The 25,161-nt window shown below is 30.6% G+C and overlaps 5 protein-coding genes and 1 long non-coding RNA gene across 10 annotated transcripts; 2 read left to right on the top strand and 4 right to left on the bottom strand.

The window, feature by feature from the left end:
- Window positions 1-20: 20 nt before the first annotated feature.
- Window positions 21-1,974, top strand: LOC149032483 (uncharacterized). Its single transcript, XR_016176706.1, has 2 exons — window positions 21-757; window positions 841-1,974. It is a non-coding gene; the product is annotated as an uncharacterized LOC149032483 (long non-coding RNA).
- A 219-nt stretch (window positions 1,975-2,193) lies between these two features.
- On the bottom strand, window positions 2,194-4,149 carry LOC107071719 (type 1 phosphatidylinositol 4,5-bisphosphate 4-phosphatase). Its single transcript, XM_015330952.2, has 6 exons — window positions 3,931-4,149; window positions 3,637-3,821; window positions 3,350-3,559; window positions 3,127-3,267; window positions 2,954-3,008; window positions 2,194-2,829 (listed from the first exon to the last, which is right to left on the bottom strand). The coding sequence occupies exons 1-6, from the start codon at window positions 3,998-4,000 to the stop codon at window positions 2,744-2,746; spliced, it is 747 nt and encodes a 248-aa protein (XP_015186438.1). The 5' UTR covers window positions 4,001-4,149; the 3' UTR covers window positions 2,194-2,743.
- A 275-nt stretch (window positions 4,150-4,424) lies between these two features.
- On the top strand, window positions 4,425-14,414 carry LOC107071717 (piggyBac transposable element-derived protein 4). 5 transcript variants are annotated; one of them, XM_089172961.1, is made up of 5 exons: window positions 4,425-4,534; window positions 4,733-5,004; window positions 5,213-5,303; window positions 5,486-5,605; window positions 12,473-14,414. In XM_089172961.1, the coding sequence occupies exon 5, from the start codon at window positions 12,490-12,492 to the stop codon at window positions 14,188-14,190; it is 1,701 nt and encodes a 566-aa protein (XP_089029087.1). In that variant the 5' UTR covers window positions 4,425-4,534; window positions 4,733-5,004; window positions 5,213-5,303; window positions 5,486-5,605; window positions 12,473-12,489; the 3' UTR covers window positions 14,191-14,414. The 5 variants fall into 5 exon arrangements, with proteins under 5 accessions (XP_089029087.1, XP_015186433.1, XP_015186437.1 ...); XM_015330947.2 differs by having other exon boundaries at window positions 4,430-5,004; XM_015330951.2 differs by having other exon boundaries at window positions 4,430-5,004; window positions 5,486-5,570.
- A 173-nt stretch (window positions 14,415-14,587) lies between these two features.
- LOC149032484 (uncharacterized) lies at window positions 14,588-15,238 on the bottom strand. The gene has a single exon (XM_089173127.1). It carries the CDS (start codon window positions 15,236-15,238, stop codon window positions 14,588-14,590), a length of 651 nt encoding a protein of 216 aa, XP_089029253.1.
- A 6,309-nt stretch (window positions 15,239-21,547) lies between these two features.
- Window positions 21,548-22,711, bottom strand: LOC149032485 (uncharacterized). The gene is made up of 3 exons (XM_089173044.1): window positions 22,400-22,711; window positions 22,039-22,248; window positions 21,548-21,907 (listed from the first exon to the last, which is right to left on the bottom strand). Exons 1-3 carry the CDS (start codon window positions 22,548-22,550, stop codon window positions 21,636-21,638), a joined length of 633 nt encoding a protein of 210 aa, XP_089029170.1. The 5' UTR covers window positions 22,551-22,711; the 3' UTR covers window positions 21,548-21,635.
- Window positions 22,712-23,833: 1,122 nt separating this feature from the next.
- On the bottom strand, window positions 23,834-25,145 carry LOC149032486 (uncharacterized). The gene is made up of 3 exons (XM_089173105.1): window positions 24,910-25,145; window positions 24,588-24,794; window positions 23,834-24,451 (listed from the first exon to the last, which is right to left on the bottom strand). The coding sequence occupies exons 1-3, from the start codon at window positions 25,058-25,060 to the stop codon at window positions 24,171-24,173; spliced, it is 639 nt and encodes a 212-aa protein (XP_089029231.1). The 5' UTR covers window positions 25,061-25,145; the 3' UTR covers window positions 23,834-24,170.
- Between the last annotated feature and the right edge of the window lie 16 nt (window positions 25,146-25,161).

Genomic DNA, 25,161 nt, shown 5'->3' on the forward strand with positions numbered 1-25,161 from the left:
TACCTTAGTATGATATAAATTATTACAATGTCTTATGTGTTTTGATTTGTTTCGTTTCATATTTTGTTTTCCTCGCACATTTCATGTTAGTTTATCGATATTATAAAGGATTAAACATATATAAACTCAATTATAATATTAATTATTAAAGTACATGTATTCAAATTATCTTGTATAGAAATAATTTTTTGTCGATCAAACTAATTTTTAAACTTTTCAACCCAAATTATCTTACTTCTTTTACAAAAGTTATTATTTGTTATATGATATTATATTCAATTGTAATATTTATTATTAAAGTATGCCTATATGTTTAAATTGCCTTTTTTTCTTTTTTAATTATAATTTAATCATCTAAAACTGTGTTTTAATGTACTTTTAAAGTGAAAGATATTACCAAGTACAGATTACAGCATTGCATTGTTTACACGCAATCCATATATTTGTGAATAGTTGAGTGAGCGTTACTTTGGTTTTAAAAATGCGTTATACAAAAGCGGAAAAGATAAATAAAGTTTTCATTTACGGTCAATGTCATCAAATTTTTAAAAAGCAGTTCGTTTGTATATGCAAAGATTTCTTGAATGTGAATCATTTCATGATCTGTCTTTACTAACATTATCAAAACTTTTGAAGAAACTGGAAGCGTGGATAATAAAACACGTAAACAATTTAAAACAGTAACTAATAGCAAAAATACAGAAAATATTTTTAAAATTGTAGCACAACACATCTTAGTTTAAGATAGCTGTCACATGTAAGTGACATCAGTCAGTGAAGTATTTTGCGAATATTGCATTTGAATTTATTTCACCCTTTACATGTTTTTCATGTTTCAAGAATTTTAAAGGAATGACTTTCAAAATCGTGTAAATTTCTGCAAATGTGAACTAAGAAAACAACAGGATGATAATACATTTTTGACCAAAATTTTCTTTTCGGATGAAGCTACATTCTTACAAACAGTGCCCAAGTTAATTGTTACAATTGTTGGTCTATAGAAAATCCACTGTGGTTATAGGAAGTGGATAAATAAAGACCATAGTCTATAAACATCTGGTGTGGACTTATTAACAATAATATAATTGGTCTCCACTTTGTTGATGGAAAATTGAACACTCGCAAATATCAACAGATTTTGACAGAAGTTTTGCTACAATTGTTGAAAGATGTTCCAGTCCACATGCGAAAATTCATGTGGTTCCAATATGAAGAGTGACGTGCTCGTTCTGCACAGATTATTATGAATTTTCTCAACAGGAGCTTTGTAGATTATTGGACTAGTCGGGCTGGAAATTAAAAATGATCCAGACTTAACACCTTTACATTTCTACTTATAGGGAAAGTTAAAGCAACAAGTGTACGATGAAATACCTACAACCTGAGAAGAGATGAAAAAGCGTATAACAAAGGCTTGTTTCACAATCAATCCAAACGAAATTGAATGTGTGATATTATCTGTGTTACAATGCTTAAAGCATGTATCGATACTCAATAGCATTATTTTGATACACATATATATTATTATTAATTTTCATAAATTCTTGTAGTTTACATTTGGCAGTTTTTAAAATATTCATTACAATGATTAATTTTAATTATATTCACTTTTCTGAATTTGATTGTAAAAAAAAGATATTTTATTAATATGCTCATGATTGTTTTATGTTATATATCATTTGCAATAATTATATTCATAATATAAAAGAAATCCACATGTAAATAAAATATATTCAATAATCATTAAATTAAAATGTACACAATATGATTCATTGTACTCTCTCATAATTGATATGACTTTAAAATATAAAAAATGTAGGTTTGTGATAGCAAAGGTTATTATACTGTTTACTTTCTTAGAACAATAGATGTTATATATTCTTTCTATCACTGTTATATATATATATATATCCTATTTATCTATAATCGTTAGAACGAAGTATGGAGTCGTCCAAGCCTCAGAATATCTTGAATGCTTTTGTTTTATATTTGTTTTTACATAGAATGTGATTTAATAACAAAAGATTTATTTAAAAAAAAACAATGGTTAGTTCGAATATTATGATTTAAAAATAATTTTACAAATTGGATAATATGTATAGTCACTGAATCAAAAGTCATATTATACCAGCAAAAAATTTTTTAATTGTGATTGCATAGTTTGATACAGATTCTTATAGATAAATATGAGCATAAGTTTAAAAACAATTTTTATTAGTATCTCATGCACGTATATCAGCATATAATTGGAATAAATATAACGGATAAACAATGTGCATCTTACGTAGATACTGCAAAGATATACATATACAAAGCATTTATGACGTATTTAATACGAATGTAAAAACAAAATAAATGGTTTATCGTGTTGTTCCTATGCTTAGATAGATTTATATATAAAAATGCAGAGGAACGCTTCTTCTAGCACTCACAAACCCTCATTAATTCCTAATATATTCTCATTTCGTATAGTTGCATGCAAGAAGTATTATTTAAGTTGATTCACTTTCTCTTTGTATAACATATTTGCATGTGTATATGCATGGTAGGTATACGCGCATTCGTCATCACGCATGCGTTCATTGGCATATGTTAACATGCATAAAGATATCACCTTGGTCCTTGAAGGACTAATGTCATGTTACTATAAACATTTGTTCTATATTATACGACATAGATTATACAATAATGATGTTAAAAGAATTGATTTCCATATTCTAATCACCAATAGTCTTTTGAACAACTACATAGGACCTTCTATTAGACTGATCTTCATAGTGCAATAATAAATACTGCGTCCTAGGCAAAGAAGAGCTAATAAAAACGCACCTATAAACGAATAAACAAAATATTACTTCTCAAAGTAAACAAGTTCGAACAATTTTTAAATAACATACTTATAAATACGTGTTTTAATAGAATTCATTGAATTCATATCATCCATAGAACTCACCAACATAAGCTACATAAATTCCTCCATTAGTTTTTACAAATGCATATGTTCCGACCTAAAAATAAACTCCATATTGTTTAATGAACATTTGAAAATATCACTTTTAAAGATCTATATTTGCCTTCATTTTCTATTTTCTCTTATTATAATTAATATATGATTATAAAACTTACCGTTACAGCAATCGCAATTACTAAAGCTATAATGCCAACAATAATAAATGCAATACCACGACCTCTAGCAAAATCTGGACCAACAGATGATATTTTACGACAATGTGGGCACCGTGCTAAAGCATTATTCAATGTGTTAAACTGTAACAAATATCAACAATGTAATAAAACATAAAAATATATATGAAATATTATTTATTGTAAATAATTATTGATTGCTTACGAGAAATGTATCATGGCAATGAGCACAGCATACTCTGCACATTCCTGGCATTGAAAGAACCGGAGGTGTTATAGGACTTGGAGCAAGATTGATAATACGCTTACAATTTGGCCTTGGACAAGCAATGCGTTGCGAAGAACTTTTACATATTAAAAGACAATTACATGGACATCGTACATATTTTTTACCTGGTGGTGCATTTTTTATAGGCTGTAATAAATATAAAAGTATACGTATAACATTTTCCTTCTTTATAAACTTTGAATTTAAATTCATTGTGAACATACCGTTGCTTCATTACATTGACAACATTTAACAACATGTTGTTCTCTCTTGCCAGTAATATCTATCATAGCTTGACATACCCTACAAGTAACCATTGGCTTACCACCCTGATCAGCTGGTTCATATGGCGGAGGTAATTCATCTGGACCTATTGGAGATACTGTACTAACTGTTGAATCTGGTTCGACTAAAAAAAGATAAATAAATAAATTAATTGGCAGAATAGATCTTCTTTTATTATTAATATCACTCGATTTTTTTTCAAAACTATTATTATTAACCCATTAAGTCGCTACCATTTGAACTGTATGTGACATTTTCATTTTTCAAGAGAGGTTGTCGTTCGCTTTCCTTGCCGTCACCCATAATTTCTTAGTATTATTATTCTTTAAACGTTAATTAATTAAACGACTTTTGACAGTACTCCCGGTAAACCAATGACAAGATGACAAAATACAAATTTTTCTGACACTTCTCGTAGTTCCATCAGATTCTAGATGGGGAACTCCTTCTTCCAACAACTGTAGCTTATTATTACAATTCTTGCCTCTTATTTGAACATAGTTATTTAACAAAACCAATCACTATCGTTTATGACGACATTTAACCAACCAGAGCAGAGCATTGTAATATAAATATTTTTAAAAACAAATGAGTTCCCTTCAACCCTTTAAATGACGTAATGCAAGAAACCATGGCAGACGAATATTCGAACTTTCCGAATGGTTAAATTTTTGTCAATGTTGGCTACACTGATATTCATTGTAAGAAACTGTAATTTAAGACTTTTCATTACTCGGGCTTTTATAATGATTTACGTCAATAATAAATTCAAACGTAATTCATAACCGAATTTTATAAACAAAATTTCATTTTAAAAATAAAGATTTATATGACAAGGTGACTTTGTCAAAATTTTTAAAAAGTTTGATTTTCTTTAAAAAATATTCTCTTTTAGGAAATAGTCTATGCATAAGAATGAAATTTTTACAAAAATTCGAAATAATCGTTAGTCGTTTAAGCTTTCATCTTTAAAATGAAACTTTGTTTATTAAAATAGGTCAAGAATTACGCTTAAATTCAACATTTGGTGTTTAGAATACAAGCTTTGTACAGTGGCGCCCCTTAATACCTGACGTGAAAGAAACGAAGCTCTTACTCTGCGATAATTTTCAGATAAATACTAATAAAAATAAATAGAGTAAAGTGTTTAACAAAAATTATTTAAATCTTTGCTATATATATCTCACGAATATTAACAAAATATTAACAAAAATAAAATAATAATTAAATAAATTGATAAAAGCATGTAATAAATCTCTTCCAACACAGTGACGAAAAAAAACACTGAAACTTTCATTATTGTATATGTAAGCTCAATTAATTAATACAGTTTTTAATTATATTCATTCTAATAATGTAAAACGTTTATATATATATATATATATATATATATATATATATATATATATATATCGTTGCATATAATAATAATTATTCATACTAACAATAGTAAAATTTTTTAAACATTATGTGAAAAATTAAAAACATCTTTATAATCCAATAATTTCACTTCAGTTTCACCAAGTTCAATTGTCTTTGATGATTATCGTGAGTGTTTTCTTCTGAATTTCAAGGAGTTAAAATCGAAAATTTTATTTCTGTACAGGTAAGCTTAATTAATTTATCTTTTCGTTTATTTTATATACATTTAAACAATCTATGATGTACATAAAGCATAAATGAAGGTTTTATGCAGTTATACATTATCTTTAATATGACTTTATATTTTTAAATATAGCGCGAATTACTAACAATTTATATGATCGCTGATTGGTTACATGATAACAGCGCCTGCGAATGAGCTACAAGAATCGTCAGATGTTCAACTTTTTCGAATTACGAGACGACTAGTGGAATTCTGGAATCAGACAAGGTGACACGAAATTTTTTTCGTCCTCGTAATTACAGGTAATTATAACAAATATTTTTTAACCAGCCAACACATTGAGCGCCACGTGAATTCTTAAAGAAATCTCAGTCAGGCCATGGGCGTTATTTTGTATTGAAAAAACAGTTGAACGTGTCAGTCACCGGCTGACTGACATTAAACAGAAAGTTTAGACCGCGTCCGTCTCTGGTGACTGACACGTTCAACTGTTTTTTCAATACGAAGTAGCGCCCGTGGCCTGACTGAGATTTCCCTAAGAATTCGCGTGGCGCTCAACGTGTTAATTGAGTTCGACGAATGTACTCAACATGAAGAAGTGGCATGATTTAGTCATGACTAGTATATTCGACACGTGTAAAAAGTAGTGACCATTTGCTATTTAAATTGTAATTTTTGTGAAAAATGAAACTTATTCTTAATTTTCAAGATATTTAGAATATTTTGAGGCCAGGCCGGAATAAAACAAAAAAATAAAAAATATGAAAAATATGAGATGTATGTCCCTGCATTTACCTACTGAAACAGCGTAATACTTCGCATAACGAATTTTTTTATATCTCTCAATCTGGGAATTTTGACAGTCTCACTAAAATTCATAGATATCAATAAACATTAGTGTAGGTATGGTAGAACCTTTTATAAGCCGTTATATTCGGAAATCCTTTCACGACTTTTCAAGTATTTGCAATAACCTGAAAAAAAATACTTCAAATAAAAGTTAATCCATTTTTAATTGGCTATACATTACAATAAAAAAAGTTAAACAAGTTTTTAAAAATTTTTTTTAAGGCTTCCTTTATTTTTTTAAATGGCACCCTATATCTTTGACCTTACAGTATTATAACCCGTATTAATATGAATTGAAAGAATTAGTATACCATGAACTTTGGATGATCTTGAAATCAGTCCTACAGGCACCAAGCGAAAAAATTTTGATGCAATGTATAGACCGCAAAGTGTTAATAGTAATTTATTCTTTGTTGTGAATAGTCGACAGTTCGTAATTAAGTTTCTAATAATGTAACATTATTAGTCAATGTTCCTAAATTGAATGTAATTTCGAGTATTTTAATAATAAATACCAAGTCATTATCGCCTATTTCTATTCATTTCTTTGTTTTCAAGGTCATCCGAAGGTCATGGTATACCAAATCGTTGAATTCGTATTAATACGGGTTATAATATTGTAAGATCAAAAAAACAGGCTATCATTTAAAAAAAATAACATGTGTGCAGATCACACATATTAGAAGTGAAACCTTCAAAAAACTAATTTTTGAGAGAATGAAACGAATGCACAGTATCAGGAGTAAGATAATTGTAAAATTTATTTATTATAATATTGTTACTATATATATCAAAGGGCACCGGTATGATTTTGTGTTGGGGGTAGTTGACAAAAACTACCACTTTCCAAATTCTAGCAATTAAGATGGAATGCCGAATACGATAGCCATAGATAGACAAAAAAATCGTAGAACGTTTGTCGAAGGAAAGATACTTCGTCGTAACTTAATTAAGTATAATATATCCTTTAGTGAAACTTAGTTATTTTTTTGTTGCAACTAATTCCTTTAGATTAGTGGCTCCCAGACTTTTCTGTCCTTTCCTGAAAAAATATTGCTTATTGCACCCTTAAAAATTTTTTATTTTGTGACCTTTTTTTTTTAATAACTGAGAAATGAAAAAAATTATTTAGCTATTGCACTCATGACCTTTTTTTAATTGCATACCCGACACTTAAAACTCCAGTTTTTATCATGTCATCGCCCCCCTGGACCGCTTCATGGCCCACCAGGCGCGAAGATAAGAAACAGAAAAACCTAAATAAGACAATTTCTTTCTAATATCTTATTACTATTGACACAGTATCGATATACCGGCATAGTTGTGTAGCGTAGTATAGCAGCTCGGGTCAGCCTCCACTGACATTTTTTCCTTTTTAGTAGTTCATTTCCCCCACCCCCAAAGTTCACCTGTGGTCGTCATCGCCCCCTGGACCACTTCATCGCCCACTTTGGGAACCACTGCTTTAGATGCTTGACCAAGAACGGAACAATTTTGGTCGTATTTTTTCATTTCATCAAGTTTTGAATCACAACGATTTTAACGAAATTTTCTCTCCAAAAATCGTTATAAAAGAAACACATTATTATTCAATATTATTAATTATTACAAATGTATTTAATCTTCAATGTTCGTTTAATATCTACTTTGAAAGCTCCGCTTTTCTTAGTTCCCCTTTATTAAATAAAAGGTACGAACGACAATCAGTTTACCAATATTATTCTGAATCGTCATGACACTTACAAAAGAGAATTGCAACTCCTCATAGCAGTTACATTGATCAGTTACATCAGTCTTACGTTGAGAATATTTGAAGATATATTACAGATATGATTCTATAAATGAAGATCTTTAATTTTTCTGATGCTGAAATCTTATGTAGAAACTATAATACAGTTTTGCTTGTGAGAAACATGGATAGTTTAGTGACCAGTCGAAGATCTAAATTATATTTTTAAATGTGTGTATTGAGAAATATGAGTCTACGCTTCGTAGTATGTAGTCGCACACAACACACACGTATGCAATGCTTAGTAGCCGGGAGTGGAGACTACGGAGAAGCGCACAAAGAAGAGACCGAGAATAGGAAAAACTCTGTACTATATTCTATCTCGTTCTCTCGCAGGCTCAATCCTATATGTAGATGTATATATGTTTGTCTCTCTTTCGTAGCGTTCCGTTGTATTTTTCGTTTCATCATTTCATCCGTTTTCAAATCACCTCGGTTCTAAAGAAGTTTTCACTTCAATAAAGATAGTCTTAATCGTTTGAGTGCCAAGGAGCGATTTTGCACTTCTTCTGTGTCGCTCGAACAGTGCCAGCGTTCTAGGCTGCAAAGCCGATAACAGCGACACGCTCGGTTTTCGCCGATGCGCGACTTTACGGTTACCATTTTAGGTAAAAGTAAAAGAATGAGACAGCTGGTAAAAGAACGAATTTTAATTTCAGTCAAATATTTGGACGCCAATATCATTAAAGACGCTGATATATGTACAGATGATATGTGCTCAGAAAGATGTCAGAACAACACTGAATTGAAAAAATTACAACTTACCGTATAAAGCAGAAAACAGCGCAATAGCGCTCCTTAGCATTTTTAATTGGAGAATAAGACAAACGCTATTATGTCACTTAGCACTTTTGGAGAGAGAATAAGATAAGCGAAAAAGCGTTCCTTGGCACTTTTGGACGGAAAATCAGCAAAAATACGTGACACTAAAATGGTTAAAAAACATTACAAACTTTTCAAATTTTTTTTTATTGCAATGTATAGTCAATCAAAAACAGATTAACTTTTGTTTGAAGTATTTTTTTGTCAGGTTATCGCAAATACTTGAAAAATAGTGAAAAGAGTTGTATGGGACACCCCAGCGACATTTAATGTGTGCTTGACGAATATACTCGTGAATGATCGATTTGTGCGACAAACAGCGGTGCGCATTTTCAAAACGGAGCACCACAGTTAACTGGTTAAACGTACACCATCATTCTATATAATATTGATCGATTCCTTGAAACGTATTTTTTAACATCCATTATTTGTAAATCCACGCATTGTTGGGTTTAAAAAATTAAAATTTTTAAAATATTTGTGAAAATCGAAATTACATTCCTAGCGTGTTATCGAAGATTATTTTGTAATCAAATTTTTCTAAACTTTTCACATTTAATTTCGAGATTTCGATACTTATTTTGTTCCTTAATAATGCTTTATTATATAATAAACTTTTTATTATGTAATATTTATCGATCCTATTTTGCATTATATTAGATGCCTATGTATGTTTGCATACTCACGATGTAGTATAGTAGAATGTTTGTCGACGGAAAGATACCGCGTTGTGGACTAAGTAAATATAGAATATTCTTTTTGTGAAATTCAGATATAAAATTTTGTTAGTTACGATGGTTTTCGAATTCTCACTTTCATCTACACTTTTGCACTGTCTAACAGACATTTTAAGGATAAAGAAATAAAGACGTTACGAAAAACATACGGAAAATATTGCTCGACTGAATGAAGATTCTGGTACAAATGCAACGAGATCTTAAAAAAAATAGTGATCTTTTCTCGAAATGCTTTTTCAATACCACAGTCTGCCCACTTCGAAGTCTCGAGACCCTTATTTATTTATAACGTATCTTATCTTCATTCTTTGAACCACAAACTTATTTTCTCAAAATACTCTTGTCTAAACAACGAAACATATAAAGGACATATTGAATCGTATCGCTCCCTCAGCTTATCGCGCTGTGTATACTATGAGTCTCAAATTTCAGCCCTGTCGTAAACTCCACCGATTCACGGTAGGCGTTCAGCATGTTAAAAATGTTTTTATTTGATTAAAAAATTAACGTAAATTTCTTTATTACGTAAATATTATAATTAATAATATAATTTTTTTGTATTCCTGGGTCAATACAAGTCTTTGTATATTTTTTATAAAAACATATAAAAATCAAATTTAATAGACATATTTTGTCTTTATGAATTAAATATACTTTATAAAGAAGCAAAATAAAAATGTGACAGTAATTTACTTGCTTTTGAATGGAATTTGTCAGCTGTTCCTAATGTATCCTACAGTGTTCTCTAATTCTTTTTCTGTAATGTATCTTGTAATCATTTTTTTAAATAAAATATTGCAGACAATACAATTATTATATTCTATGTATTTCATAATTATTAATTATAATATTTACGATATAAAGTATTTAATACAAATTTTTCAATAAAATAGAAACATTTTTAAATAGAAAAGACATGACACGTTTTGTAAAAAAAAATAAGCGATTCTTTCTATTATATTTTTAATGAAAATAATATAACTTACGGTAGAAAAATAGAGGAAATAAAAAATAAAAATAAGAAGTCACCCCGATGATTCTCGAATTAGTGATCTATTGATTACGAGTCTATGGTAATATACGCTATATATGGTAATATACAACTGTGGTTAATATTAAATTAAAAGAAATATTGTGTGTGGAGTTGGCAAGAAAGTAATTTCGGTTTTCTAGTGTGAAATAAAACTCAATTGTTTATTTTTACGTTCATTTAAAATTACACGGAATTTGTTTCTATAGCAACCTATCAGTGTCATTACCAAACCTTAAAAGAAATAATTCTAACATTAACAAAAAAATAACGAAACAAACATAACGCTATCTATTGGTGCAAGCCGAAATTACTTTCTTGCCAACCCAATAGTATATAAGAATATTAGTTAATTTTTTATCTTAATTTTCTCGAAAACAGCTATACTTAGGAAGCTAATTACTATACATCGTATGTACGATCTGTAACCCTAACGAACACATATAAATTTATAAAGTTTCATAAACGTTTTAAAAATACAAGGTCTGGATTCTCTGTGAAATAATATGAGTCTACGCTTCGTAGTATGCAGTCACACACAACACACACATGACAACGCTTAGTAGCCAGGAGTGAGGACTATGAAGCACCGCACAAAGAGGTGACTGACAATAGGAAAAACTGTATACTATATTCTATTTCATTCTCTCGCAGGCTCAATCCTATAAAGATATATATGTTTGTCTCTTTTTGTGACGTAGCCGTTTCGTCATTTTCGTAACGTTCGGGTATTCTCACTGTTATACCGCTTGTTTGCGTTTCATACGTTTGCAAATCACCTCGATTCTAAAGAAGTTTTCACTTCAAAAAACCTTCAATGATCTTCCAAAAAAGATTATCTTCACCATAGAATAAGAATTTCTTTCTAAACATAATAATTTCTTACTACAATAAGTAACTATTGATACAGTATCTTTATATACCGGGATTGTTGTGTAGTGCAGTATAGCAGCATGCGTGGGCAGTGATCCCATTCGTACGATAATTTGAGGCCTTGTACGATCCAAAATTCAGCCTTTTTTTTTTTTAGTCATCAAATTTTGCAAAGGGGTACGACTTTCCGATAGTGAATCGAAATTTCGAGAACCACCACCACCACGATCCGTGTACGATCTGTGTACGATCTCTGTACGAACAAGTCTTTCTCCCTGCGGTACGCCGTTTGCTACCTAAAAAAAAAAGGTCATCAACTTTGAAAAAGTTGGAACTTGCACTCTTTTTCCAGATTTTGAAAATCTCATCCGAGAAATTATTGGAATTCAAATTTTTCCCGGGGCGTACGATAATTTTCCGGTGTGTACGATAATTTTACGCCCCTGTGTCGATCAGACGAACTAAAGTCTCTGGGATCACTGCAGTGCTGTCAGATCGTGGGTAAATCTTACCCTCTCCCTGTGCCACTGGGATTGCACACAATGAAAGTTTTCCATGTCCGTGTGTTTGGGATGTCGAGGAAAGCCGAGTGTAACCGAAGTTGGCGGTTGGCCACGAAGTGGCACACTATGAAAGCGACTCGTGTCCATGTGTTCGGACGACACGAGTCGCTTTCATAGTGTGCCACTCCGGCGTGCCCGCTAACTTCGGTTACACTCGACTTCTTTCGACATCCCAAACACACGGACATGGAAAACTTTCATTGTGTGCAATCTCAGTGGCACAGGGAGAGGGTAAGATTTACCCATGATCTGACAGCACTGGATCACTGTGCGTGGGCCTGACGGAGATTCTCTTGAAAACTAGCGTGGTAGTCAACGTGTTAACTGGGTTTGACGTATATACTCGTCATGAAAAAGTGGCATGATTTTGTCACGACCAGTATACTCGTCATGCATAAAAAGTATTGACCATTGGCTATTTAAATTGTAATTTTTGTGAAAAATATTCTAAAAATGAGTGAAAAGAAATTCAAGATTTGTAAATGACTATTTTTTTTAATTTTTAGTTCATTTTATCCTCAAAATGAGCAGTTCCGACAGCAACGATGACCTGGTTTCGCCTATAATGAAGAAAAGACGTTTAGAAGAATCTTCATCTTCTGAAGACGTTACCGATAAAGAGATCGAGTCTGATACTCAAACTGATTCCAGTATATCTGAATATACTGACTCCTCGGACAACGAAAGTAAGACCGAAGACGAGGATACAAATGCTACGTGGAATATCATAGGAGGCAATAGAGAACCATTCCAATTTTCTGCGAAGCCTGGCCTGCAACAAATCGTACCAAAGCGTTTCAGAAATAAATGCATGTTTTATATGGAAAAATATTTAAATGATGAGCTTATTGGTATTATAGTAGAGCAAACTAATTTGTATGCTAATCAATTTTTACAAAGCCAACCGAATTTAAAGCCGCATTCAAGAATGAAGAAATGGTATCCGACGTGTAACAATGAGATTAGATGTTTTATTGCGCTCTTGATCTTGCAGGGCATCGTAAAAAAGCCAACATTACAAATGTACTATTCCAAAAGGGAATGCATTAGTACACCTTTTTTTTCTAAAGTGATGTCACGAGACCGATTTGTATTATTGTGCAAATTTCTTCACTTCGAAAATAATCAACTTTACGATCAGAAAAAGCCAAAAACTAAGATGACTAAAATCAAAACGGTTTTGGACAATATTTTAGAAAAGTGTCAAAGTTTATATATTCCGCAACTTGATATTTGTATCGATGAGTTACTGCCAATGTGGAAAGGACGATTATCCTGGAAACATTATATCCCATCAAAAAGAAATCGGTTCGGTATAAAATTTTTGGTCTTATGCGAGAGTGAGTCAGGATATGTATGGAATTTTTTCGTATATAGCAACAAAAATACTGATTATGACCAGCGTTATTTAGAATTTAAAATTTCTGAACGTATTGTGCTTCAGTTATGTAGCGATCTTTTATATCGTGGATACAGGCTATATTTAAATAATTGTTATACTAGCATTCCATTGATAGAAAAATTATGCGAGTATAAAACAGACGTGGTTGGAACTATTCGCAAAAGTAGAATTGGCATTCCTTCAGATGTAATCAAACTGCCTATTAGAAAAGGCGAATACGCTGTTAAGTTTAAAAATAAAATTATGTTAATGAAATGGAAAAATAAGAGAGAGGTTTATCTCGCAAGTACCGTTCATAATGATAACATGATAAAAATAGAGAAAAGAAAAATAATAACAAGAAAACCAGAAGTAGTGATTGACTACAATAAAAAAATGGGTGGAGTGGATTTGAGCGATGGTATTATCATAGCGTATTCCGCAGTAAGAAAAAGACTCAAGAAGTACTATAAAAGAATATTTCTTCATTTGTTAGATATTATTTGTTTAAATGCTTTTATATTATATAAAAAAAATAATGGATCATTATCGCGAATCAACTTTTTGATGGAATTTGTTGAGGAAACTATTACTTCGTATCAAATACAAGGAGAAAAATCGACACAAACAATTCGGCAACCTACATATCATGTAACCCGATTAGTCGGGAATCATGTTCCGAATTATATACCCGGAACTTCAAAATCAAACCCTACGCGAAGGTGTTCACTCTGTTCTAAACGTAAGATCAGGAAAGAAACACGTTACTTGTGTACTACTTGCAAAGTCCCATTGTGTGTAGTACCCTGTTTCGGTGAATACCATTCCAAAACAGAAATTTAAATTTTTAACTTTATATGTATTATATATTCTTGCGTTTTTCATTAATTATGTAATATATGTGGGATTCCCCTTCTCCTGTCAGTCTTTCAAAAGGATATCTAACAAGTAAAAAGGAAGGAATTCCGCGATGTTGTCAATAGGTTGATATAGAAGGAAAACCTCTCTTCACGGATATGCAATATATTTAATATAAAGAAATAAAAATACAAATTAATGGTATAATAAAACGTCTTCTTTGCTTGGCTACTAAACGATGACTGCCTCTTGCTTTCTTTTCTTTAATTTATTTCTTTGGGCGACGATCTCGCTATCCCTAATCGGTTGTTTATTTTATATTGTTTATCTTTTGCCTGATTATACCCGATACTCTGGCCCATTCATGCTTAAGTGTTCTTACTCACACTCTCACATTCTCACACCCCACACTCGGCCATTCTATTATTTCTTCGGTCCCCGAAGAAAACTCTTCAAACGGTTTCATATAATCTACTGCCGTTGTGGTAATCTTTGGTCCTTCACCTTCACCCACACGAATCACTTCATATCTATTTTTCCCTTTACATCTAGATATCTTATACGGTCCTAGAAATTTCTTATGTATCTTTAATCCTGTACCGAATTGTGTGCGTTTTATCGCCACAAAATCGGTTTCATTGTATACAATCGCTTTCTTACACTTATGGTTATAATTACGCTGATTCTCTCCTTGAACTTTTGACAAGCTTTCTTTAGCTGACTGTCTTAATTCTAAGCGTTCGTCTGAAAATTGAGCTATTGCTTCCTTCTCTATTAATTTTAAAATTGTGAAATCTTCTCGCTGTTTCATTTTTTTACCAAACATTACTTCAAAAGGTGACGTATCTATGCTACGCTGATGAGTACTATTGATCGCTCTTTGAACTTTATACACGTGTTTATACCACTTATCTAGCACATCTATTGATAATTTAGTCAATACCGCAATAATAATGCGATTAATCCTTTCAACTTGACCGTTTCCTCTTGGTATACCGGTGGTAGTTAAAATATGTTCAATTTTTTCTGCCATACAATACTATTTAAAATCTGCCGATGTGAATGCTGTTCCTCTGTCTGTTACAATACGTGTCGGGTTACCGAACGTCCTGTGCTGTATCGTCAGTTTGTCTATCGTTTCTCGTGAAGTCGTCGACTTAGTTGGGCATAACCAAACAAACTTGGAAAATCCATCTACGATAACTAGAATATGTTTATACGTCTTGTTCGTGGCCGTCATTGGTCCTAAGTAATCAATATGATAAGTTTCAAAATGGTCTATCCCCCTTCGGTATCGGTTCTAATAGACGACCCTCTTTCTTTTCCTGTTTACGTTTTGCTAATATACACGGTATGCAACAACTGACTTTTTTTTCTATCTTTTCATTTAGGTTTGGTACATAAAATTCCTCTTTTACTCTTTCGGCCACCTTACTTACAGAAAAATGCCCATTCTCGTGAATCCTTTTAATTACATTAGCTTGCATGCTCGTAGGCAACACTATTACCTTTTTGTCGTTTACAAGCTTCATTAAAATATTATTTTCTAAAAGATAATCTTTGTACGGTTACTTTTCGACTATTTGACGTATAACCGCAACCTTTCTTCCTCTTCTTGTTTATTTCTAATATTCTGTAAAAATGTCTCCTCGATACACATAACTGGAAAACGACTAAGCGCGTCTACGCGCCTCAATCTTTCTCCTGCGCGGTGTTCAATTTCAAAATCAAATTCTTCTAATGACAATGTCCACTTCGCAACTTTAAGCGCTAAATCCTTCTTTTTAAGTGTCTTTTGAAACGCTTGGCAATCGGTAACTAATTTGAATCTAATCCCTAACAAATAAACTCGAAACTTCTGGACTGTCTTAATTATCGCTAAAATTTGCAACTCGTATGAGTTATACTTTCGCTTGGCTTCTGACGTTTTACGACTCATGTAATAATCTGGATGAAAATAACTTTCGTTGCTGTACCTTTGCAATAATACGGCACTCAATCCATCTATACTTGCATCTGTGTGTAATTCTGTTATCGCTTCGGGATCATAAATACGAAGTACCGGCTCTTTAGATAAAAGTTATTTTAACTGTAAAAATGATCTTCTTTCGGCTGTATCGAAAATGAATACCTTATTCGACTTTAATAAATCTGATAATGACCTTGCTATCTTTGCATAATCTTTAATGAATTTACGAAAATAAACTGTTAGTCCTAAACAATTGCACCTGTTTTTTATTTTTTGGTACCGGAAACTGTTGTACCGCCTCTATTTTCGCTGGCGATGGGCAAATACTCTCATCCTGTATTATGTGTCCTAAAAATTCGATTTTCTCTTGAAGGAATTTGCATTTCTTCCAATTTATAATTAATCCGCTCCGCGCTGCAACTTTCAACGTTTCTTCTAGCTTTTCACACGCCTCCTCGATATCGATGCCTGGGATAATGAGATCATCCATATATGTTATCACTACTTTGTTCCTTATCAAATCGCCAAAGATCTCATCAATAAATCTTAGAAAACAAGTGGGGCTGTTACATAATCCAAAAGGTGTTTTAAGGAATTCAAATTGACCGTCTAGAATAACAAATGAGGTGAACATACGGCTATCCTCTACGATTCTAACATGAAAAAACCCGTTTTTGAGATCAATTATCGAAAACACTTTTGCCCGTGTCAACGCATCGATACAGTCCTCGATCAATGGCATTGGAAATCGATCTCTTATTATCTTTGCGTTTAATCTACGGTAATCGATACAAACCTTATACTTTCCGTATTTCTTGGGTACTATACCACTACCGGAATACTATATTCGCTCGTACTCGGTCAAATTATTCCCTCGCTTAATCACTCGTCTACCTTCTGTGCTACTACCTCCTTTTCTTTTGTATTTGGGGCTAATCTCCTTGGCTTGGAACAAATTGGAATGTTATCTGTCAACATTACCTTAGTCACCGTTCGTGCGTCTATTCTAGTTAGTCTAGTCAAAATAGCCCTGAAATCGGGTTTTTGGCCTATACGGCTGAAAAAATATGGAAATAATCAAAAAAATGCGTACAAAACTGTGGGCAAAGTAAAAAGTTCTCAACCACCAGGAAAGGGGTGAAAAAAATTAAAAACTACCCCAAAATACGATTTTTGGATTATATGTTGAAAATATCAAAAAAAGTTTCAAATAAAAGTTGTAGAGCATAAAATTTTAGGCCTATCTCTCTCAGACCATTTTTCCCCTAAAACGCACCCTTTCATCCCTACGACGGTTCAAAGTACTAAAAAATGAAAATTCAATAAAAAATATAAAAATTGGACTTTTAAAATTTTTTTTTTAATTATCTTTAAAAAACTACAAAGAACAATCGTAGGGAAAAAATTTTGTTTTTTTCATCCCTTCTATTAAAAATCAAGGGATGAAAACGGTTTTTGCTCGATATTTCGCTTAAAACGGGTTATTTAAAAAAAATTTCTTTTTCATATGAATTTTTATTTATTTTTTAAATTTTGGTGTTGGATTTATATTTATAGATATTTAAAAAAATAAATTTGTCTCGATATTTTAGGATTTTTTGAAAATCATTGATATTTATGTTGAAAATAGTGAGAATTGAGAACATATACAAATGCTAATGAAAAATAAAACTCTTATAAGGTTTCTAGTCATTTAAGACATTTCATTTTCAACTTATTTAAACTCTATTATGTATCTTTACATATAAAAATAGAAAAAAAAAATTTATCTCCCAAGATTCGAACCCTAAAAGACTCAACCACTCGGAACGAATCGCCGAATCGTCGTCATTATACTAAACCTATTACATACCATTGCTTACTTCAGAAGTAAATTTAAACACTAGATAACATCATAAGCATTTTTAATTGCAAATATCTCAAAAATTATTGAGTAGTGGCCACTATAACCATATATATTCGTAAAAAGGGAAGCTAAATCTATCATCCTGCAAAATTTGAACAAAATCCGAGAGGGCTAGACCTTGCGCTGTCCTTGTCAGTGGTGAAACTTAATAAAAAATATCAGGTAAGAGTGTAATCATATTTTTTTAATATATCTCGAAAAGTAAGGGAGATAAAATATTGACTTTATGGATTCCTTCTTAATTGTATCGCTGGATCTTTCGTCCGATCGTCGTATTTCTACCCACCCTTTATTTATACAAATGTCTAACTCTCTTAATAGCCGGGTGCCAGTGACATTTTTTTGTCAGTCATTTTACCTCTGACCATAATTTGTAGAATGTTAAATTTAGTTGTGCTGTAAACATAGTGATCGTCAGTTGGCGCATTAGCGGTGGGTGGGCCAACGGGAGCACCGAAAACACGTCAAAAAATTTTTGAGTTTCAGTCATTTTAACCCGGCTAAAATTTATAGAGTTGATAGTTAATATAATTATTTAAATAAAAAAATTGTCAGCTGGCTGTATGTCGATGGAAAAGCCGTCAGCTGGCACAGTAAAAGGTATAGCGCGTAAATCGTATGCTGGCCGCCCGCGCTCTTTTTTGTATGAGCTGCATAGAGATACTATCTCTATGATCAGCTGACGAGCTTTCCACCGACTTACAGCCGGCTGATGACTTTTTTTATTTATATAATAATGTAGACTATCATTTTACGCGTTTTCATGGCTAGCTGACGGCTTTTTCTATGCTATTGACATTAGAACATATCCTTATTCTCCAGATTTGGCGCCGGCAGACTTCTTTCTGTTTCCCGCCTTAAATTACCCCTGAAAGGCTTACACATCGCAACGGTTTTGGAGTTCATGAGCGTGACCTCCGTGCTTCGAGCAATTCAACAAGAAGCGTTTGCTGACAGTTTCCAACAGTTGTACAACCGATGTCAGAAGTGCATTGTAGCCAATGGCGATAACTTTGAAGGCCAGTAAAGGTATTTTGTTTGTAACTCTTGTTTCCTTTATTTCCTGAGACCATTCACCGAACTTTTTAGACACACCATGTATATATAATATATTTATTTATTTCTATCTATGGCTATCGCATTAATTGATACAATTTGGAAAGTGATAGTTTTTGTCAATTACCCCCATCTCAAGATCATACTGGTGCCCTTTGATATATATGGTAACAATATTATAATAAATAAATCCTACAATTATCTTACTCCTGATTTTGTGTTTTCGTCTCATTTTCTTGAAACTTAATTTTTTGAAGATTTCACTTTAATACGTGTAATCTGCACACATGATATTTTGGGAAATGAAGGTTATCATGGTCGAGTGGCTCGTAAAAAGTTTTTCGTAAATGAAATGAATAGGAAGAAAAAATTGGAATTAGAAAATCGTAACATTAAAAGAGCAATGGAGTACTGAAATCGAGTTATTTTTACAGACGAGAGTAAATTTAATATTTTTAGATCTGATGGACACTGCACTGTATGGAGGAAAAAAAAATAAAGAGCTGAAACTAGAAAACTTGCTATCCACAGTGAAACACGGTGGAGGTTCTAACATATAATTGTTTGGGGCTGCAAAAGTGCAGCTTGTGTTGGCATGACCATGGTACCCTTCATTTTGCAAAAAATTACGTGCAGTTCTAGCAGATATATCAATATTTAAATTATTTTTAAGATGTTCGACTATTTTTATCGTACTTATTCTTGGATTCTGTTTTTATTCTTGTGATGAAACTCATCTAGTGTACTAATTAATTTTCCTTCAACGTCCATTTTGTAAGTTATTTTGTTGTTCTTTCTTAACTCTTTGGGGCACGGTGGGATTAAAAGTGTCCTACCTTTTTGATACATTGTAATGCACGGTGGGACATTTTTAGTCCCACCTCGAAATATTATTGCAATAGCTATACATGCTTATAAGTTTATATTTCATCTTAGTTACGCAAAACAATTGGTTATTAACTCTTTTTTTATGTTTTTACATTATTACATTATGTAATACCTTTATTAATATAAAATATACCAATTCGTTTCATTTAAAACTTAATCAAATTTCTATGCAACATAGGGCTTTTATTATCTGAAATTCTATGCCGCAAAGAGTTAATCCATACCTATCAATGATATTTTGTATAGTAGTCTGTCTAGTAAGTCTGTTTTCTAATTCGCGATATTTCTAATAAACTTTTACATTGATTATGCAAATTAATAATAATTTTTTAATTTATTCAAAAAAATTATTTTTTACTTCATTGGATTTATTGTAAAAACTCTCAAGAATATCTACAATTTTTTATTTCAAATTGATTGGTGTATGAATACTTTCTACACCCACTGTGTATAAATTGATTTAAACATTACATACATAAACATACTTATTAACATACTTTAAGGGGTACCACTAGTGTGAAATTTGGAAACAATCTAATTTTTTTCATATTTTAATAGTCTATACCTTTAAAAACAATAAACTAAAATTTCAAGTGCATAGCTCAAATAGTTTTTGAGTTACAGCCATCGAATATTTCTTGATTTATAATTATGAAATCAGTAACCTTAACTTTAAACGAGTTTTTCTCGAAACTATATTTTCAAAATTTGCTGCAGTTATAACTTGAAAACAAATCATCTGATCGATTTGATTCTTGTTGCAGTTTCTTTTATATATATTTCTGCATACCATGAACCTCCAGTTTTCCGATCGAATAAAAAATGTAATTTTGGCAGGCCAAAAATCATCAAATTTTCGCGCGAAATTTGAAACTTTATTTTAAAACTCCGCCATTTTGTTAAATTAAAATTTTGTGTTTCGACCGAAGCTTATGGTATTTTACTTTGCATGCAATGTTTAACATATTTTATATCATAAAAAATTCTTGCAATTTAATTTTTATTTTAGTTTGTTTTAGGAGGTGATTGAAAAAATTACATTTTCAATACTCCTTTGTAAACTATTTTTATTTTTTACAGGTAATACATCATACTTCTTTAAGGATTGTTTTAAAGTAATTTTTATTCTATTTGGTTTCGGAAAAAAATTCATTTTAATACATTTAAAAGAATTGTTTTTAAATAACTTTTTCACCACTCCGTGCAGAAAGTGTCAACTTTCCGCCCGCTGTGCAAAACGAAGTTGCCGCTTTCCGCCTACGTCGAGCCGGAAAAAAGTATACACACCATGGGCAATAAATAAGAAAGCCTCAGAGCACATGTTTATTGACCTCGGCTTCGCCTCGGACAACAATTACATGTGCTCTGAGACAATTCTTACTTTACCGCCCTAGGTATGTAATATATTATTAAGTTTAGTCATTTCACACACCGAAATTTCATTTCTTATTTCAGTAGTATTTCAGTCGTATTAGTCCCTGACTAAAAAAACTTTAATCAATGTTAATTTTAAGATAAAATAATTTTTAATATAAATCTTCACATGAAAATTTATTTAAATTAAACAAGAAAGCTTAAATATTATTTAATACATTAAGACTATAAAAATATTCAATAAAAAAATTCGGACGACATTACATCTCGTTTTGTGTCTTTTTTCAATTTCAATCTCCCTTTTGTGTTGCGAAGCATGTCTTTTGTTAACGAAATTGTAGCAAGAGTTGAATCATCGAGCAAATCTTCTATTATAGTAGTATATATCAAAGACAAAGTTATTTTATCATTCCATTGCTTTTCAATTTTTAAGATATATATAGTTACATCTGAATAATAGTAAATAAGATCTCCAAAAAGAGCTGTGCTTTCAATTAATAAAAATAAGGCTACAGGATAAACAAAATTCATATCAATAACATGCATTGTTAAAAATTAATTATATAAAATTTATTCTTTGCAAAATATTTTACTCACTTTTTGCAAATATAAATATGAAACATATAAGATTTGAACTTACCATTTTGAACAGTTTCTTGATTGTTAACAATTTTATCGTTAAAGTGAATTCTCTCCTTTTTTAATATTGCTGTACTTTCGTTAATGTTATTTACTATATTTGCAAGTAAATGTTTGATCATTGCAAATTTTAAGTAATAAATATCTTCTTCGTGTAAAATGTTAAGAGCTTCTGCATATCTTTGTCTGCGTATCATCAGCTCTTTTCTAACTATAATATATTCAAATTTATACATATATAAAAAGTGTTACTAAATACTTAATACTACTAATATATATAAATAAAAAGTATTACTAAATTATTATATAGAATAGAAAACTTAAATAAAGTATTTTAATAAAAGATTCTTTTAAGTACATACATTGATTTTTATCAAATTCGAATTTAGAAATAGCAGTTACGAGAGGATCGAAATTAATTTGTTGTTCATTGGAACTCGCAGTTTCCTCATTAGCAAACACGATTCTTAATAACACTAAATAACACCCGATACACAGTGAATTTATTTGCATAATGACTTACAATTAGTAAAGATATATCTGAATATAATTAACAATTTAACTGTGATGTGTTCAGTAGCTGAATCTAAAGTGATATTCGTATGTAAATGTTAGCATATAAATATGTATTTACTGAAAATGTATGATAGAAATTAAGAGACACTTCTAAAGATGTAAACAACAAACTATAAGTTAATTATAAATTTTATAAGAAACGTAAGCAAATTTCAAATGTCGATACAGATTGCGTTCATTGTTATATGTATTTTTACATATAAAAAAAATGTAAATTAAATTATAATACATATAACGTATTTTCACGTATAATGTAAATAAATTTTGTACTATTAGTACAAAAATTATTGTTTTAGAATTTCATATTACAAGATAAATTAAAGCAAAAGTAGCAATTTCTGATAGAATTTTATTAAGATATTTATAACAAATTATTAGAAACTTCTTATTATAAAAAAACTTATTTCGACGTGTAAATATAAATGTTACTTTTAACGAATTTCTCAAAGTCATGTAGGATAATATAAATATTGAGACGATATGTTCCTTTTAATACCGTTAAAATTTGATTTTTTAAAAATGTTTTACTGTATCGTTTAAAATATTCCAAATATTTGTTTTCAGATACAACTTGAATGTATGATGTTTCTTTAATGCCTTGGTAATTAGGATACTTTTATTTGTATTAGAAATATAAAGCTGTAAAAAAAGAGATAAAGTAAAATAAATACTACTAAGGTACATTAATGATCAAGAAAAAGTGTTTCAAACGAAATAATGTATTTTAAATATATATCAAAGAGGAATATGATCCTTCACTTTTCTCCTACTAACGGTGAATAAACAATACACCTCAGATAATTTTGTAAGTGTTCAATTATTTTATTCCTTAACTTTGAGAACTAATAATTTTGCACAATAGTAGTAAATGTTTTTTAAAAATCCATACGACTCATTAAATCATAGTATTTAAGGAAAATACTTTTTCCCATTTAGGCCGGAGCATAAAATAATAGTTGCTTCCCTACTTTTTTTATATACTACTCTATTGTATATTTCGTAATACTTGTGCTCTCCTTTTTCTAAAATTTATCGTAATTCTTTTGATCTGCTGATCTTATGAATAAGCTATTGATAAATTATGTTCGAATAGATTATTATTTTCAATAATACATACATTAGGGAGTATGGTTATTGTAGGAATTTAAAAAAATCGAAAATAACTTTTTATGCTTTAATGATAATTTATTATATTAAAAATAAAATACAGTTGGCTTTACAATTGAAAAATATTTATAAACTAGAATTTGAGCATTAAAGAACAATGGCGTCGGAACCTATAGGGACTCAGCAGAAAAGGATAATTAACGCGCAAATTGTCGACAAATTATCAATTTTTTACAGTCGGATAAACAACTAAGGAAGAGAAAATTCAACATCGAAAAAAAAAACAAGAGTAAGTGTACGCAGGAAGTAAAAACTAAATGGAAAAACATACAAAGTCAAGGTTTATTTTTGGTGGTATAAAATCAACAATAAATGTTTGTTAAATAGTTTATTTATTATACAAAGAAGCTTTAAATAACTCATAATATATTGAAACTATCTCTGAAATGTTTAAAATTCTGTGCTTTCTCTTTTTAAATCTTTTTTAATTGTGGGATGTATTTTTTTTTTAATTTTATCCTCCAGTGATAAGCGTAGTTTTTTTTCAAGTAATACAATGTTATGAATAATAGTCGGATCCAGAATATATGGGAAATTTATAGTATATGACAAAGAAGAACTCAATAAAATTTTCCAACCTCTATTAGATTGAAAAATTTGCTCAGTCTTTTCCGGATAATTATAGTAAATATCTACAAAAAAAGTTGTTTTTTCCAACACTAAAAGAAGAGCTATAAAAATAAAAAAAATGATATCAATAACATACGTTGTGTGTGTTAAATGTTTATTATAAAATATTTACCTTTTATATAATTTTATGCTCATTTTTTACAAATTGAATATAAGGGATATGAATATTTGACTCACCATCAATAACTCGTTGATCTGTTAGAGCAGTATCAGACTTTGAAATACTTTTAGATATTTCTAATAATTTTTTACTTTCAGTAATTTGTTTGACTATATTTGAAATAGCATTTGTTAATTGTTGTAATGTGGGATAATGTACATCTTGTCTTAAAATTTCAAAAAATTGTATATCCGCTTGTCTGCGTTTTATCAAAATTTCTTTATCTATAATATATTTATATACATATGCATACATGAAAAGAAAATTTGTACTGCATTATTACACAGAATAAATATTTAAATAAAATAATATACTAAAAGACTTTCTAATAATACTCACAATACTTTGGATTTTCTAGTACTTTGTGCATAGAACTTCTGAAATAATTATCACCACGCATTTGTTCTTGATGATTTGACGCTTCTACATATATCTGCATGATCGTTAATAGCACTAAATACCAGTTAATATGCAGTAGCTTTATTTCCATGATTACTTATTAAAATCTAATCGTAGGTTTAAAATAAGAGTGATCTACTTTCGTAAATGCAACCGTGTATAATTATATTTACTCTGGCAATGTATAATATA

The sequence above is a fragment of the Polistes dominula genome, unplaced genomic scaffold (genome assembly GCF_049000335.1).
Source record: "Polistes dominula isolate Pdom_NZ unplaced genomic scaffold, Pdom_raw_medaka contig_22, whole genome shotgun sequence".
Taxonomy (NCBI): domain Eukaryota; kingdom Metazoa; phylum Arthropoda; class Insecta; order Hymenoptera; family Vespidae; genus Polistes; species Polistes dominula.

Coding starts and splice junctions, on each gene's coding strand:
- LOC107071719 (XM_015330952.2), bottom strand. CDS start 4,000: ATGGGTGACGGCAAGGAAAGCGAACGACAACCTCTCTTGAAAAATGAA. Junction 3,822..3,930: donor TGTCACATACAGTTCAAATG/GTAGCGACTTAA, acceptor ATCTTTTTTTAG/TCGAACCAGATTCAACAGTT. Junction 2,830..2,953: donor AATTTATGTAGCTTATGTTG/GTGAGTTCTATG, acceptor ATTCGTTTATAG/GTGCGTTTTTATTAGCTCTT.
- LOC107071717 (XM_089172961.1), top strand. CDS start 12,490: ATGAGCAGTTCCGACAGCAACGATGACCTGGTTTCGCCTATAATGAAG.
- LOC149032484 (XM_089173127.1), bottom strand. CDS start 15,238: ATGGCAGAAAAAATTGAACATATTTTAACTACCACCGGTATACCAAGA.
- LOC149032485 (XM_089173044.1), bottom strand. CDS start 22,550: ATGCAAATAAATTCACTGTGTATCGGGTGTTATTTAGTGTTATTAAGA. Junction 22,249..22,399: donor CGAATTTGATAAAAATCAAT/GTATGTACTTAA, acceptor AATATATTATAG/TTAGAAAAGAGCTGATGATA. Junction 21,908..22,038: donor TCAAGAAACTGTTCAAAATG/GTAAGTTCAAAT, acceptor TTTATCCTGTAG/CCTTATTTTTATTAATTGAA.
- LOC149032486 (XM_089173105.1), bottom strand. CDS start 25,060: ATGGAAATAAAGCTACTGCATATTAACTGGTATTTAGTGCTATTAACG. Junction 24,795..24,909: donor ACTAGAAAATCCAAAGTATT/GTGAGTATTATT, acceptor AATATATTATAG/ATAAAGAAATTTTGATAAAA. Junction 24,452..24,587: donor AGATCAACGAGTTATTGATG/GTGAGTCAAATA, acceptor TTATTTTTATAG/CTCTTCTTTTAGTGTTGGAA.